The sequence below is a fragment of the Squalius cephalus genome (assembly GCF_949319135.1).
Source record: "Squalius cephalus genome assembly, chromosome: 11".
NCBI lineage: Eukaryota > Metazoa > Chordata > Actinopteri > Cypriniformes > Leuciscidae > Squalius > Squalius cephalus.
In genome coordinates, this window is record NC_137132.1 from 14,579,968 (window position 1) to 14,595,925 (window position 15,958).

The 15,958-nt window shown below is 37.0% G+C and overlaps 1 protein-coding gene across 2 annotated transcripts; it reads left to right on the forward strand.

Annotated features, from left to right (window-relative positions):
* The first annotated feature begins 1,897 nt into the window (after window positions 1-1,897).
* On the forward strand, window positions 1,898-14,114 carry spint2 (serine peptidase inhibitor, Kunitz type, 2). 2 transcript variants are annotated; one of them, XM_079885799.1, is made up of 9 exons: window positions 1,898-2,494; window positions 3,645-3,815; window positions 6,508-6,576; window positions 7,121-7,168; window positions 7,308-7,463; window positions 7,551-7,628; window positions 11,888-12,058; window positions 12,145-12,192; window positions 13,255-14,114. In XM_079885799.1, exons 1-9 carry the CDS (start codon window positions 2,113-2,115, stop codon window positions 13,431-13,433), a joined length of 1,302 nt encoding a protein of 433 aa, XP_079741925.1. In that variant the 5' UTR covers window positions 1,898-2,112; the 3' UTR covers window positions 13,434-14,114. The 2 variants fall into 2 exon arrangements, with proteins under 2 accessions (XP_079741925.1, XP_079741926.1); XM_079885800.1 differs by having other exon boundaries at window positions 1,913-2,494; window positions 6,523-6,576.
* Window positions 14,115-15,958: the final 1,844 nt, after the last annotated feature.

The following is a 15,958-nucleotide window of genomic DNA, read 5'->3' on the forward strand; positions in this document are numbered from 1 at the left end:
TGATGATATTATGGCTATTAATGCATGCTTGGAAGCTAATTTTTTTAAGAAGCAACTCTAAAATGCATACATTTTTTGTTAATGTGTCTTTTCTTTGATAATGTGAACTAACTGACATTTAGAAGGCTTAGCAATACACATTCACCTACGCTTTCAGTACAGACAGTTCCCTCACACACATTGTTGTTTTCTTCTATCATGGTGGTGGTGGCTATTTTCCACTGACGTCCAATGTTTTTAGAATGACCTAGTGATATTTTCTATCTCCTACCTAAACCTAACTCACACAAACCATCTTTAATAAGCTGTTTCATTGTGGTGATATTTGGCTGGTCATGTCGTGGAAAAAGTCTTTCCCTCTTTGCAAAAATCACTCGAGTCATGCATGGAGTTCCAGATGCCGAATCTTAGACTTTATTGGTGGCGACAACAAAGCTGATTCCTGCAAAACATCTAACCTTCTCATTCAAAACTTCTCATTCTTATACATTTGCTCAATTGGTTTTAATTTTATTAACCCATCCTCCTTCGTCCAGTTTAATCAATTCCTTATCTTCTTTGGCTTCTTTTTAATAGTGTTGTGCCACCAGTTTAAAAAAAGAAACATTTAGCAACTTATTATCATCATGCAGGTGCAAGCTCTTGGCAAGTTCAGCTGAACTGAGACATAAGCTACAGTGTGAATCACAGAGGCCTAAAATCATGGTTTCACTCATATAATTGTGCAGACTAGTCTACAAACATATCTTAAACGTCAAAAAAAAAAAAAAAAAAAAAAAAAAGCCTAGTCACAATACAGTTGAATTTCCAGTTTTTGCTTTTCTTGAGGAGACTTAGGTTTCCACAATGTAAGCATAACCAGGCAAAAGATAAAACCAGACAGACACAATTACACACACACACACACACACACACACACACACACACACACACACACACACACAAACAAACAAACAAACAAACAAACAAACAATGTTAATTGACAGCGTTATGAAGAATATATTCCAATCAGTGGGGACTGCAAGGGAAGCTCGGCTTCCCCTATAATGTCAAAAAATTAATGGTAAAATATATACTATTGTGTTAACATTTTATTGAAACTAGAAGGTCATTGGATAAATGCTGCGATTATGTCCCGCCCACGGACGCTCAGGGTCTCTGGGGGTCAATGGAGGAGTGGGCTGGCCTGGACTCCGGGCTTCTGCGTGATGATTGGAGGGTCTTTCGAAAGGCTGCATTTCATTTTGATTGACAGCGATTTCATACAATAAAAAGTCGCTGATGCTGAAGTTATTCGAGCTCAGTCCCATCGCGGATTTTGCAAGTGTAGTCGAAAGACAAACAGCTGCAACCTATTTCTTGGTATTTGCTTGTCGAAATTGCTAGCCAATTTTCATAATACATTTCACACAATTATACATTTATACCTTTATTATATTATTACTTCTTATATTTTTATATTATTAGTAATAATTTTTTAAAAAAATATAAAAAATAAATAAAAATATTATTAGTAGTATTATTATACTTTATTATATTATTATTTATACCTTTATTATATTATTACATTTATACAATTATACCTAACTCTGCTGGCCATTGAGAGGACACTGGTCAAGTCACTGGAAAAGACGCCTAGTTGGTACAGGGTTACAGAGCATTTTCTTGAAAAGGAACGACGAATTTAGGCCTAACTTTACGTAAATAAATGGACAATTTTTATGATGTAGGCCGAAAATGAGCTTCCCCTCTTTGAAAGACCAGCAGCCGCCACTGATTCCAATCCATCATCAATAATACATTAATTTAAGGAAATGATTTGAGTTTAGCTCGCCTCAGCGGTTCTGTGACTTCTGTGGCGCTTTATGAGGATCTTTTGAAAGACAAACAGTGTGACGTCACTTAAGAGGAAGTTGTTGTTGGTTGGTTGCAATATTTCCCTGAAGAGAAGACGGACACCTGCTGCGTAGCCTACGTACACACAAACGACACAGTTAAAGAATCGAGTTTGGTTTAATAGGTATGGTGATTATAGAGCTTGTCTAACTTTATTCGAGTCGCGGTCATAAACGAGAACAGCTAGGACAGGTAACGTTACACAGGAAGTGAAGAATGGCTCAGGTGCGTTTCACAGCCTCCATCGTTGGTTTTCTCTGTTGTCTGGCGTTTCTAAACGCGTGTGAGTGGGACCCAGACACGGACGTCGAGCAGGGTCTAGATTTGAGCTCATTTGATAACGGCGCGGCTTACCTGGCTTACCTGCCGGAGATCTCGGACAAAGAGCAGTGCCAGAATGCTTGCTGTGAGAGAGAAGACTGCCAGATCGCTCTGATCGGGACTCCTGCGGACGGCAGAGCAGAATGTCGCCTGGTCAACTGTTTGAAAGACGGCAAAGACGTGTGTGTTTTGACCCAGAGCACACAGTTCAAGGTGTACCGCAAGATCCAGGACCAAAACCCCCAAAACGAGGCTGATGTTCGCTCTGTAAACACAGGTAATATTTACCAGGCAAAATAGAATTGTCTTAAAAACCAAAATTAACGATAAAATGGCATAATTAATATATGCCTACTTATTTGAGCTATTATTAACCTACTATAAATGAATATGTGACTACTATGGTTTTTTTTTTTGTTGCGTAAACTATGTAAAAATTAACATGTTATTTGTAATTGCATGTAAATTAGGGTAAGTTTAAGTTTTCAATTGGTGTCATAATGTTTTGTAATATATATATTTTCAAAAAAAGAGAGAAATTAATACACGTTAATGTAGCAAAACTTATTTTCAAAACTTTTCTCAAAGATATTTTTTAACTTGACCTGGACAAAATGTGCCTTTTCATAAAAAGGTCAAAATATGTCAGATGTTTAACCTTTACACAGTTCTTTTTGTTTGTTATTTTGTCACATGACAATACAATGGCTTTCTCCATGTTGGTTACACTATACCGAAACGTTTTTCAAATATTAAGAATATTTGAAAACGAAATTTCTTTACTGCTTTTTAAAGACTTAGCAATACAAGATTATGCCAATTTAGTCTGTTGTTATTATATCATTAGTTCATGTAGTAACTTGTTTGGCTAGGATATATGCTACCTTATGTAATGTACAATAAAAGGGAAGGTTTAGCATTTCATGGATAATACATGAGGATAAGTAATATTGTAATGTCTATTCATGGAGAATTTGTTAATATGTATCTATGATCATGTTCATAGTTAGGCTAAAGTTTGAAATAAACCTAACCCCAAGAAAAACAAAGAAAAATGCTGTTTAGAAACCCTTCCCTTTTCCAAGTAGTGTTGCAGCATTGTTGTCCAGTGGCCTGCACCTGACCAACCCGTACTTCAGGTTTTACAACCCAGCACTGTCAACAAAAGTCTTTAATAGCGTAAGGGAGGGTAAAGACACACAGACATCACAATACCCCTACAGATGACATATTCACTTTGGTATCACAGTAGCTATATGTTGCAACAAGTGACAAAGTGTGGTCAGAGGTCTGCAATAATATAATGGCCAAATGCATTATGCCACATTATTATGCCTGTTGAAATCTGAGAAGTACATTTTCTACAGTTAGGACAGTCAGTACATGTTCACTACTTTGAGACCATTCCTTTTCTTCTGTCTTTTTAGATCACTGTCTTCTCCCAAGTGCAGTGGGAAAATGCCGCGCTGCTTTCCCCCGATTCTATTATGATGTTACCAATCAGTCCTGCAAGCAGTTTATCTATGGCGGCTGTGATGGCAACGATAATAACTTTAATACCCAGGAGGACTGTGAGGCATCCTGTAGTGGGGTGACAGGTAAATATCAGGCAATTTTTTTTCAGTTACATTTTCAGTGTTATGCAAACCTTTATTTTGTAAAAGGTTTATTGCCCCTAATGTCTCTTTATAATCTATAATCCCAAACGTAATTGTGATGGATATACTTTGAGATACTGACCTTGTGCAACTCTCTCCCCTCTGTTATAATCTGTTTTCGTAGCTTCACATACACTACTGTTACGGTTTATTTAATGTTTGTGGAAAATAGTGATATTGTGAAATATGATTACAATGTAAATTACTGTTTTGAAATTACTAGCCATTACTCCAGTCTTCAGTGCCACATGATCCTTTAGAAATCATTCTAATATGCTAATATTAATAGGAAACATTACTTATTATTATATGTTGAAAACAGTTGTGGTGCTTTATATATTTTTTTTGGATAAATTTAATGCACCTTCCCTGAATAAAATTATTAGTTTCTTTTACAACAAAAAAAGCATTTGAATGGCAGTGTGAAAATCAATCTGTGAAGTGCCAAAACATTAATTAACTTACTTGCTATCTACTGTTTTGGACTTCCTGCTTTAGAGATGAGCTTTTGCGTCACGCCCTTCACATGGTATTCGTCATTGTTTAGGCATTAAAGCTGAGATGACTGTACTGTGTGTAATGTGTATTTAGTCTAGTGAAGTTCAGTGACAAAACATAGGCTTTTATGATGGACAAAGGGAATCTTTAAAGTGTGGTTTTATGTTGAGTAATTGTATTAAAATTGAAGCACACAGTTGATGCCAGTACATTATGATTTAAAGGATCCATGTAGTTGTTTAATCTCTACTTTAACCACTGGAGCCATTATAAAAGGACTGGAACATTTTGGATCACTAATATTTAAGTGTGTCAGCAGTCTAGTTAGGGTGTAGTATCCCAAAAAATGTGGCTAAATCAATGCAAATCAAGAAACACATCCTGGATTTGAGGGCAGCTACCATTTGCATCAAGGTAATGTTTGCATTTGGCCTCCAGAGGAAATGCAGAGAAATGTAGTGTATTGAAAGAAAAACATTCAGTTTTATTGAGTTTTTGGAGTTTAAATCTTGACACACTGGTATGTGAGGCCCAGTTTTGGAATGTATCCCATTACAATCAATGTAAAAGTCACTTGGAACAGTTTTAGAGCATATCAGTCTATGATTTGGCATGTCTGTGGTGGTGAAAACAGAGGTTTCGACAAGGAGACCAAAATATGAGCTTTGGAAAACCATACAACTTTTATTACAGCCTTTCTCCAGTGAGAGGGCACAAATCAAGTACCCACATTGTAGTTTGTGGTTGGCTATGTGCTGAGTTGGTTTATGTCCTGCTATATTTCAATGTTGTTGAGTTGACTTGCATTTAGTAGTAATCTGTAGTAGAGTTCAGCCAGGTAACTTGTCATGGGGCCTGTATTATTAAGTTATTCTCAAAGCAAAGTGTAGACCTTACCCTAATTTTACAGGCTCAGAGTCAGTTTGTTTTCACATTTTGGTGAGACACAGAACAACTTCAGTGAGTTTGAGTGGGTTTATGCTGAATCTCTTAACAAATGGACACTCTGGTTTCATCTTACTCTGGGTTGTTGAATAACCGGTTGAATTACCTGTTCTCAACAAGGACATGACAAACACGTTAGTTGTCACCATGTTTTTTTTCTTTTACCTCTTCCCTCTTTTACAGGAATTGCATTTGAATGAGTGATCTATCTTCACATATTCACTAAGACTGGGGGTAGGAAAGAGGAAAGGAAAGGCTTTTTAATGTTCTTTATGGGCTCATTGTGCTTTGTGCCTGCTTTATCCGAGTGACCCTTTGTGATCTGTGGAATTACCACATTTTGTTGAGTTATGATGACTTAGAAGGAAAAAGATGCCATCTGCTTTCAATAGAGATGCTAAGATCCTATTATTGTCATCAGGAAATCATACAAAGAATTTTATTTACAACATTCTGGGCTGTTTTGTGTTATGCAACGATATTGTGCGTGTTTGTATGTGTGTGGCCCTGTGTTTGTGTGTGGGTGTGATGCGGATTGTGCAACTAATATATTTTTATAGAACATTCCTTTCTATGAATTTTCCCCATGGCAAAGTTGAGTTTAGTTTGGTACTTCGTTACTGAATTACACTACCGTTCAAACATTTGTTGTCAGTCATTTTTTATAAAGAAAATGATTCTCTTAATCAGCAAGAATGCATTAAATTGGTCGGAAGTGACAGTAAAGACATTTATAATCTTACAAACCATTTATGCTGAGAAAATGCTGCAAAGAAATGCTGTTCTTCTTTACATCCTGAAAAAAATGATCGTGGTTTCCACAAAAATATCAAGCAGCACAACTATTTTCAACATAGATGATAATAAGAAATGTTTCTTGAGCAGCCAATTAACATATTCAAATTATTTCTCAAGGATCATGTGACACTGAAGAATGAAGTAATGCTGAAAATTCAGATTTTCATCACAGGAATAAATTACATTTTAAAATATGTTGAAACCGAAAACTGTTATTTTAAATTGTAATAATATTTCACAATATTACTGTTGTTACTGTCTTGGTGAGTATAAGAGACTTTTTTCAAAAACAATACAAAATCTTAATGGCACCAAACCTTTGAACGGTAGTGTATGTCTCTTGTTCATAAATATAGCACAGTAATTTAAATTGTCTTTCTCCTCTCCTCAGGTTCTGTGCTTACAGACTCCCGTTCTGTCGCTCAACGCAGCAGAATGTCCATACCTGAGAACAACAATGGTAATCAAATCCATCTTCATATCTACATCAAAATCCAGATGCCCCAATGACACCAGACAGTTCTCAGAGATATATGCGATTATGACATGGCAGTTTTGAAACACTGATTTTGTAATAAACATTTTGTAATAGTAAACAGTTAGCTCAAATTGTATCTCAACAACTGTGCTCAACTAATAATATATATTAAAACGCATTAATTTGTCCTTTTGTAATGAATTAAAAGAGGGCCTGGGATGTCCAGGACCCAGTAATCATTCACAAAACAAAACAACATGTTTCCTATCCACATTTTATTACTCTAAACATTTCTTTGCTTTGGTTCCCGTCAGCTATTTACACATGCATTTACTACAAAGTGTTGTCAATTAGCACACCAATTAGTCTTGAGTACTAATAATTTACAATTAAAATTAATACTGAGACCGTATTCACTTGAAAATGGAAACAATAGACATTTGTTTTTAGTTTAGTTTCCATTTTACCAGGTATACATGTAACAAATAAAACTTTGTACTTAAGTATTCTGTGTCGTCCTCCTCAGATGTTGAACCCAAGGCTATTCCAGAGATGACACTAGAGGACTTCCAAGGTATTTTATAGTTTTTGTTTACTATGTACTATGTTACTAAGTAAATGAGTTTGTAGTGGTTTTGTCCACATCTTTGAGTAGAGTACAGTTGTACACCATTGGTTCTAGCGTCTTCTTACCATCTGTCTTGCCGTATCAGACAAGTGTCTGGCTGACGCAAAGACCGGACTCTGCAGAGCCTCCATTAGACGCTATCACTACAACAATGGCACCTGTCAACCTTTCACCTATGGAGGCTGCGGTGGCAACCAGAACAATTATGAAACTGAGGAAACATGCATGACGACCTGCACAGGTACTATTGTGTGCGGCTATTAATTTCCTGATCAGCCTTCATCCCTATAAATCCCTATAAAATTATAACTATGTGTTTGCATCCCAGTGAGGCTCATTCCCAGCAACCAGAAGGCAGCTGTCGTTCCCTCTACTCCTATCCCTAACAGCATCCCCAGCTTTGAAGGTAAAATTGCAAAAGGTTCTGTCAGATTATAAATCAGCTGTCCTGAATTTCTCCATTTCAAACGTATCACTAGTGATGGAATAGTGAATGTTCATAACACATTAGTTGCGGAGGAGTGAGCATGTGAGACGTGTTTTGCGGTGGCTCCTCGGATTTGGGAATAAGTGATTTTTTTTATTAGTGCTCCTTGTATTGATCCGGGCTTTATTGAGCTGTGGTTAAACAAATTCCTTGCAATACTCATGATGGCTGGCAAAGCAGCTAAATTGGACTCAGCGAAATGCCGCGCATCGAAGCATCGAGTATCTCCTGAGTGGGTATTGGACGTAAACGAAGATTTGTTGTCTAGCATAAGGGAAAAGATGGAGAAAATGCGTTTAGACATTATAAGCAACTTAAACTCAATTGATTCTGACTCTGTAAAAAGAGAGATACCTGCAGTTCTGGAGCCGTTTGAGAGACGCTTACGAGCCTTGAACGGGCTGCTAATAACCAAAGCAACCAATTGGACGATCTACAAGCAAATGTTAAAGGGATATTTCACCGCTTGAAAGATGAATGTGTATTTAAACTGGGTCATTTATGTAGTAGAAATGTGAAATTATTTTAGAAGTTGGTGCCTTCTAGAGAAAAGCCAGAAAATTTTTTTTTGACTCATGTGGATGAAAGACAACAACTCCCAGAATGCACTTGCTTCGCTGCCCTACGAGACCACTCCTAAGCCACGCCTACCGGTTACAGAGGGCAGTATTGGAAGAAATGATACAACTAGGCTACTAGTTGACTCGAAACTGAAAAGACAGCGTTTTATCGTGAGATCCCCCTATGGGCGGGTTGAAAACATGCGGAACTAACTCCCACTACTGGCTGTAGTCTCTCGCCTCTGGCCAAAAAAGCCTCCGATGATGCAAAATTACGCTTTTTGCGTTTTTTTCCAGACACACAATACAGAAATCTCTCGTCTCAGGGGGACATGAGGAAGGGAAGCACGGTCATTTCGAAAACACTACTGGGTTTCTATTGATACAAAGCTTAATGCTAATCGGTGAAGTATCCCTTTAACAAGCTGACTGCTCAGGTGGAAAGTCTTTCCAAAAAGTGCGAAGACCTGGCGATCAAACAATATTCGTCTGGTGGGCTTACCTGAGGGATCCGAGGGCTCGCGAGCCACCGAATTCACAGCGTAACTTCTTCAGGAGTTATTGGGACTCGACAGCCAGCTGGTGCTTGATCGAGCTCACTGATCACTTCGAGAAAAGCCTGCCGCAGGAAAACCTCCTCGTCCACTCATTATCAAGGTCTGCAGCTTTCAAGTCCGAAACCAAATTCTGCGACTTCTTTTCGATTGAAAGAAGCTTTCCATTTTCCCTGACTTCGCTCTGTCAGTGGCAAAGAAACGGGCTGCTTTTGCACCAGTGGAAAAAGAACTCCACTTTTGTAGGAATGTCACATTTGTGCATTGTTTCCCAGCAACTTTACAGATTACCTCATCCCGAGGCGATGTGCAAAAGTTTGATGATCCCAATCTGGCTTTAGACTTTGTTTGAAAAAAACATTAAGAAAGGTGTTGAATAGGCTGTTTGACTGCGAGCTATCCGACCTGACATTTTTTTTAATTTCTCTGAAATAATGAATTATGACGTAATCTCTTTCTTTCTTTTTGTCATTAATTAGATTTTTTCTCTTAAAAAGAAAAGTTTGATGACTTTGGCAGCCTTTTTATAACTATATTTTAGGACATATGCACAATGTTCTTGTTTTTAGGATATGTCGTAATTCCTCGTACGCTGGTTCTGTGAGCTCTTAGAGCAACTATTTTGCACACATCTCATTTGGGGAGGTGCTTCAGCCCGTGGGGGGGGGGCGGTATGTCGTGGGGCACGTACATGGGGTTGTTTCAGATGTAAGTTTAAGTTTTGTTTTGCAGTCATATGTTTTTTATTTTAAAATTCTGTTCCATGTTGTCACCTAGGTTGGCATATCTTACTCCTTAGCTGATTAACATTTTGTTTTATGATATGACTCATGTCTCATCCTAGATCGTCACCATTGTCCAATTGGGGTGATTTTATAAATTTGTTAGTTTTAATTGTAAAGGTCTTAATAATCCTATTAAATGAAGCAAAGTACTACATCATCTGTCCCGTTTAGATGCTCCCATAGCCTATGTACAGGAGACCCAACATGGGGCAAATGTTCCAATCTTCATTTCCTGCTATTCTCCTACATAAAGCTATTCCATTTGTACACTCGAAGGTGCTCTCTGATTCCTCAGGTAGATTTGTCATCGTAACCGGGCAAATTTATAATGTAAATATTGTTGTAGCTAATGTTTATGCCCCTAACTGGGATGACAAATCTTTTTTCAAACATTTCTTTTCAAAGACATTCAGATTTATCCTCCCTTTACCTAATTCTTTGAGGCGACTTTAATTGCTGGCTTAACCCACAGCTGGATCGTTTTTACTTTTCTCCTTTGTCAGAATCCTCTAAAGTAATCCAATTATTTAGGAAAGAATTCTCTGTCTGATTTCTCAATCACAATCCCTCTAGCCGGCAATATTGTTTTTTTTCTACCACGTTTATCATACTTTCACACGTGTTGATTATTTTTTGGTGGACAACAGACTTCTTCAAAATGTGGCTGACTGCAGATATGAAGCTATTGTATGCTGACCATGCTCCAGTTTGTTTGAACATTCATTTTGAAAAGCTTTATTAAGTCATGCACCCGATGGTGGTGTAAAACAACAATATATTTCTCATCAAATTGGTTTTTTTTATTAGTGTGAACAAAACTCCAGATGTCTCTGCTGCTGTTTTGTGGGAAAGTCTTAAAGCCGATATTTGGGGGGGAATCATTTCATGTACGAGAGAAAACTGAGATTGAAAAGTTTTCTACATTGGCAAAGTGAATATCTCAGCTTGATAATTTATATGCCACATCCCCGTCCCCAGATATATAGAGCGCCTGTCTTTACAATCAGAGTTTGATATTCTTATGACTCAGCGCACCACTGAACTTCTGCCTAGAACAAGGTCTACCTATTTTGAACATGGCGATAAAGCTAGTAGACTGCTTGCACACCAGTTACGCAAGGCAGCTTCTTCCAATCAAATCCCTCAGATCCAAACTGACTCCGGTATTACTACCAATCCTTTAAAGATTAATTCTGTATTCAAAGAATTGTACATGTCCTTGTACTCATCTGAACTGACTTCTAACTCTTCCAGCTTTGATGACTTTTTCAATAGCTTGAACAGTCGTCTTCGGAGGAATTAGTTGAGCCAATTAGTTTTGAAGATCTTTATGCAGCTGTTTCTTCCTTACAGTCTGGGAAAATTCCAGGACCAGATGGGTACCCGGTTGAGTTCTATAAAGTGTTTTGGCAGAAACGTTTCCCCCTGTTATTGGATATATTTAATGAATCTCTCAAAAAAGGCCTTTCCCTTAGACTCTCAATCAGGCCTCTATTTCACTTCTTTTGAAAAAAAAAGACAAGTACCCATTGGACTGTACTTCTTTCCATCCGATTAGTTTGCTAAATGTAGATTTCAAACTTTTATCAAAACTGCTGGCTTTTTTATCTATTATTTCATTAGACCAAACAGGATTTATTAGGAATCGTCCCTCATTTTCTAATCTCAGTTAGCTTTTTAATAAAATTTACAATCCCTCTCATGCTAATACTGAGGAAGCATTGATTTCATTGAATGCAGGGAAAGCGTTTGATAGAGTGGATTGGAATTATTTATTTTATAAAGTTTATTTCATGGATTAAGTTCCCCAATGGTCTCAGTAAGGACAAACAACATTCAATCTGATTATTTCGCTCTACGAGTCAAGGATGTCCCTTAAGCCCTCTTTTATTTGCAGTTGCCATTAAACCTCTTTCTTTCGCCCTTCGATCTTGTATAACAGCCAGAGTTAAAAATAAATTTGAGTTAAAAGTTCCTTTTATATAAGGTAATATTTTACTACTTTGTTTCTAATTTGTCATTGTCTGTTCCTGCTGCCCTGGCCACTCTTCAGTCATTTGGCCAAATCTCCTGTTATAAATTAAATATAGCAATATTTACCATTAATACATTAGCAAATAATTTTCCAGAAAAGTTATTTTCTTTTCTTTGTTTTTGTATTTGTTGGTTTTCCTTTAATTTATATATATATATATATATATATATATATATATATATATATATATATAAACCAGAAAAAAACATTAACTTATCATTCTTCCTCCTGTAACTCAATACAGAAGCCTGTGCTGTGCCATCCGAGTCCGGCCCATGCCGTGCAAGCTTCCTTATGTATTACTTTGAGGCCAGCACTCAGTCTTGTAAGACCTTCATCTATGGAGGCTGCCAGGGAAACCTAAACCGTTATGGTAGTGCGGAAGAGTGCATGTCAGCTTGCCACGGGAAAGAGGGTAAGAGTACAGAAATTCTGCTTCCTGTTGTATGTATTTGCCTTTTCTTTGCTGGTGGCTTATGTTGTTGTGCTTCCTTTATATAGGGAGGATGGATGAACATGGACATCACAAACGTGGCCGCTGGACTCCAGGTGAGGCATTGTTGAACACCTGAAAGTACTTAAAATGATTTTAATTAATTATCATAATTAGTTCAATTAAATTATATATATGAATTAATTATAATTTACATACACATATTTCTAATTCAAATAAATACAAATAAAAATACGAAGCAGCATAAGGAATGCGTGATAAGAAATGTTTCTTGAGCAGCAAATCATATTAGAATGATTTCTGAAGGATCATGTGACACTGAAGACAGAAGCTGACAATACAGGTTTGCCATCAGAGGCAAAAACGGTTATTTAAAATTGTAACAATATTTCACAATATTACTATTTTTACTGTTTTTGATCAAATGGCAGCATTTGTACCAAAAAAATCATACCAACCCTAAAATGTTCATATATTTATTGTAAGTATTATGTGTAATGCATGTACTGGACAGACTCATTTTATTAACTTTAATACATTTTTATATTATTTATTGGTTTTTGCCTATTTTTATTCATATTGCATATTTTACCTGCAAAATGTACAAAGTGTCTATTTACACCAGGTACCTTGTTGGTAGAGGCTATTTACACAAACTCCGCTCACTATTGTCTGTTTGAGCCAGATAAATCCCACCCATAACAGGATCAGTGGTGTTAAGAGTAAGGCGGGTGGCGTTTGCTTTTGACGTGACCGACCCGAGTTCGAATCCGCCTTTTACCAAACTCATTCTTCCTTTTCCCATCACAAATCAGCTCAGAGTAGCATTTATTGTAAACAAAAAATTAAGAAAATATTCGAAAAGTGAAAATAAAGTGCCTAACGTGTATTTAATAGTGGGAATAAATGTTTAACCGATAGGGTTAGAGGTAGGTGTAAAGGAGGGCTTTAGGTCCCGATAAGGTAGCATCAATTTATGATTTTAATAAATATAATCATATACACTGAGGTGCAAATAGTATCTGCCACTCTCTAAAAACTATTAACACTTTGTGCAATGAAATTACTTTTTGTTGCTATTTACACTTAATGTAAATAGCATCTATTGCTGTTTACACTTAGTGCCCAAAATTTGACATATCTTGTGTCTCTTCCAGCCTTCTTCCTAGTGGCCACCCTGGCCATCATGTCTGCCCTACTTCTGGTAGGTTTGATCCTGATCGCAGTGCGCAGAAACTCCCGAAATAGGTTCATCATATTGGATGATAAGGAGGAGTTACTGCCTGAAGATGAGCAGGTGTCTTATGAGAAGATGCCCAAAGTGGTTTCGAACTAAAGCCGGATGCCTTTCAGTGTCTGGTACAAACTCCCATCTCATGACACTCCAACATTCAGATCAATTAAAACCACTGAGAATTAAAGTTCCAATTTGAGTACATTTTGTGAGATGTTCCAAATTATCAACACAAGAACATAATACATACATATCAATACACACAGGCAATATGCAAACAAGTGCAAATTTCTCACACATATGAGGAACCAGTTTAGAATAGCGTGTACGTTTCATGGTTTTTTAAATGGGATATTCTACACTTTTTGTTTAATTGTAAAAGTGGGAGATATTGTACTATACTTCGGTGAGTTGGTTGAAATGCTTCTGTTACCTTCTTTGTCTTCTGTCACTTTTTATGGTTATTATACACATGAAGTTAATCAGCTTTCAGGGATATATTTATCACAACCATAATGACAAAGAATATGATTAATAATGGAGTGGTTTCCCATAAACTGTTTTGACTTCTCTTACATGTTTATGTCAGTATAATTAATTGATGATTTTATTTTTTATTGGCTTATAACACTCATTGCACATTTTATCTCTAGATTTCATTAGTGAGAATGATTCTATGGAAGTCAAAATATATGTGTAGCAACTTCAGACTTTTGATGATGCTTGCTTACAACTGAATGCCTTTTAACTGACCTGTAACTCTTTAATTCATACCAGCCTATACCTTTTTTTTTTTTAAACATTGTTATTTTCAAATCTTTAACAATAAAGATAAATTTATTCATGTTTTGTTTTGTTTCAAGTTTATTGTCCCTCCCTCCAAGCTAAATTCCACTGCCATTCTTTAATAGCTTCTGTGTAAACACACGGACACAATTAAACCATTAGGGCAAGAGTTAACTAGATAATGAAGGTAGATTAAACCCGGAAGGTCATGACAGAGGTATTTTTCATGAATGTCAGGGCTAGGTTGTCACGTGTGATGTTTTTTTCGCCTGTGTGTTTTTATGTACATTACCTTTTCCATTGAATCTTTTTCCTGAATTGTTTAATTGTTTACAGCTAAAAAGCCTTTTTTATTATTGATAGTATTTAATTTTTTTAATAAAAGGTGTTCTTAAATCAGTGTAGGCCTATATAAACAGCAAGTTACTCTTATGACAACATTCTCTGCTATAGAGCCATGTAAATGTTCAATAAATGTAAGAATTTAAAATATGTACCAGAATCCGAAATGGACTTTCAAAATTTAAATTTACTCTTAAAAAATATTGCTGGAGCAAGAGAACACGCACACACAAAAAACATCTAGCCCCCTAGTGGTCATTCAAATTCACATTTGACTAACCACTAGGGGGCGATGGTGGATTTGATATAGGCAAAGTCTAGGAACACAAAGAAGCGCAAACTACTGCATTATTTTGGTCTTGTTTTAATTAATATCACATGTATCTCACTCCAATAATGAAAGTGTATTTTAGATACTCAAGTTAATATTTTACTCTAGGGAGTCACAGACATGAGCACTTCAGTGACATACAGTAATCCCCTTAGAATCTAGTATCACAATATGTTTTTAAAGTCTTATACTCTTTAGTACTCTTCATGTTTGTAAATGGCAAAAACGTCAGAGTTATTGCTGTATGAGGTACGGGCACGGTGAACCTAATTTATGATCTTCCTGAATTTTTCGAGAGAGAAATTCTCACGCACAGAGCAGCATTTGGAATGTAGTTTCTGTCTTTGTCTCAGCAAGCTGAGAGCTCTGAAATTAGGTCATAAAGACCGAGCGATTAGCTCATTTCCCAGTCATGTAAAATCACCCCCTCCGCTCACACAGAACAGGAAAAAAAAAGGAAGGTAGGAGAACATGACAAAAAGTCTCCCTAACATGGCAAACTTACTACAAAGCCTTTGTGTCGAGTACTACAAGTTTACTAGGAACAAACCAACTAGACTGGGTTCAATACAAATCACACTGAAAAAGTGAAAAGGTCTTGATGGGAGGTGTTTTGGAAAACCTGAAGTGGGAGGAATGAGGGGGTCATGGCTCACACTTAGATCACGAAAGTGCAGTGTGGGAAACGCACTGTGTTTACAGAGTGCCTGCAAGCCTCCCCATTCGTCTACTGCAGGGCTCCAGGATGTTGTAAGGGCCTTTTGTGTTTAAGTGTGTATCTGAGCCTTGGCCTATGTAACCCCTGCATGTTGTCAGTGCCCGTGGTCATCTGGTTTCCATCCCGCGTAAGTGTAATTGTGCTTATTTAGTGTGACACCCCTCCTTTCTCCTCCCTCCTCACCCATCACGCCAGCTGCCCGACTAACTGCATGGATGCTCGGCATTCCATGAATGTGAGAGCGCCAAGCCTCCTAATGGACCCAAACGCACAATCTTCTTGACTCAAGTTTATTGAGATTTCTGAAGACAGACATTTCCAAACAGACTGCAAAGCCAATTTACTTTTGTCTGCAAGTAACTGTTAAATATAAATATTTACTGCTATTTTACTTTTTTTACTTGCTTGCTAGAAGGAGGAACATTCTCATTCTAGAGAGCTTTTGATTGG

Excerpts from the sequence above, each read along its gene's own strand:
- spint2 (XM_079885799.1), top strand. The coding sequence starts at position 2,113 with ATGGCTCAGGTGCGTTTCACAGCCTCCATCGTTGGTTTTCTCTGTTGT. Across the intron at positions 2,495-3,644 it reads TGTTCGCTCTGTAAACACAG|ATCACTGTCTTCTCCCAAGT; the intron begins GTAATATTTACC and ends CTGTCTTTTTAG. Across the intron at positions 12,193-13,254 it reads ACGTGGCCGCTGGACTCCAG|CCTTCTTCCTAGTGGCCACC; the intron begins GTGAGGCATTGT and ends TGTCTCTTCCAG.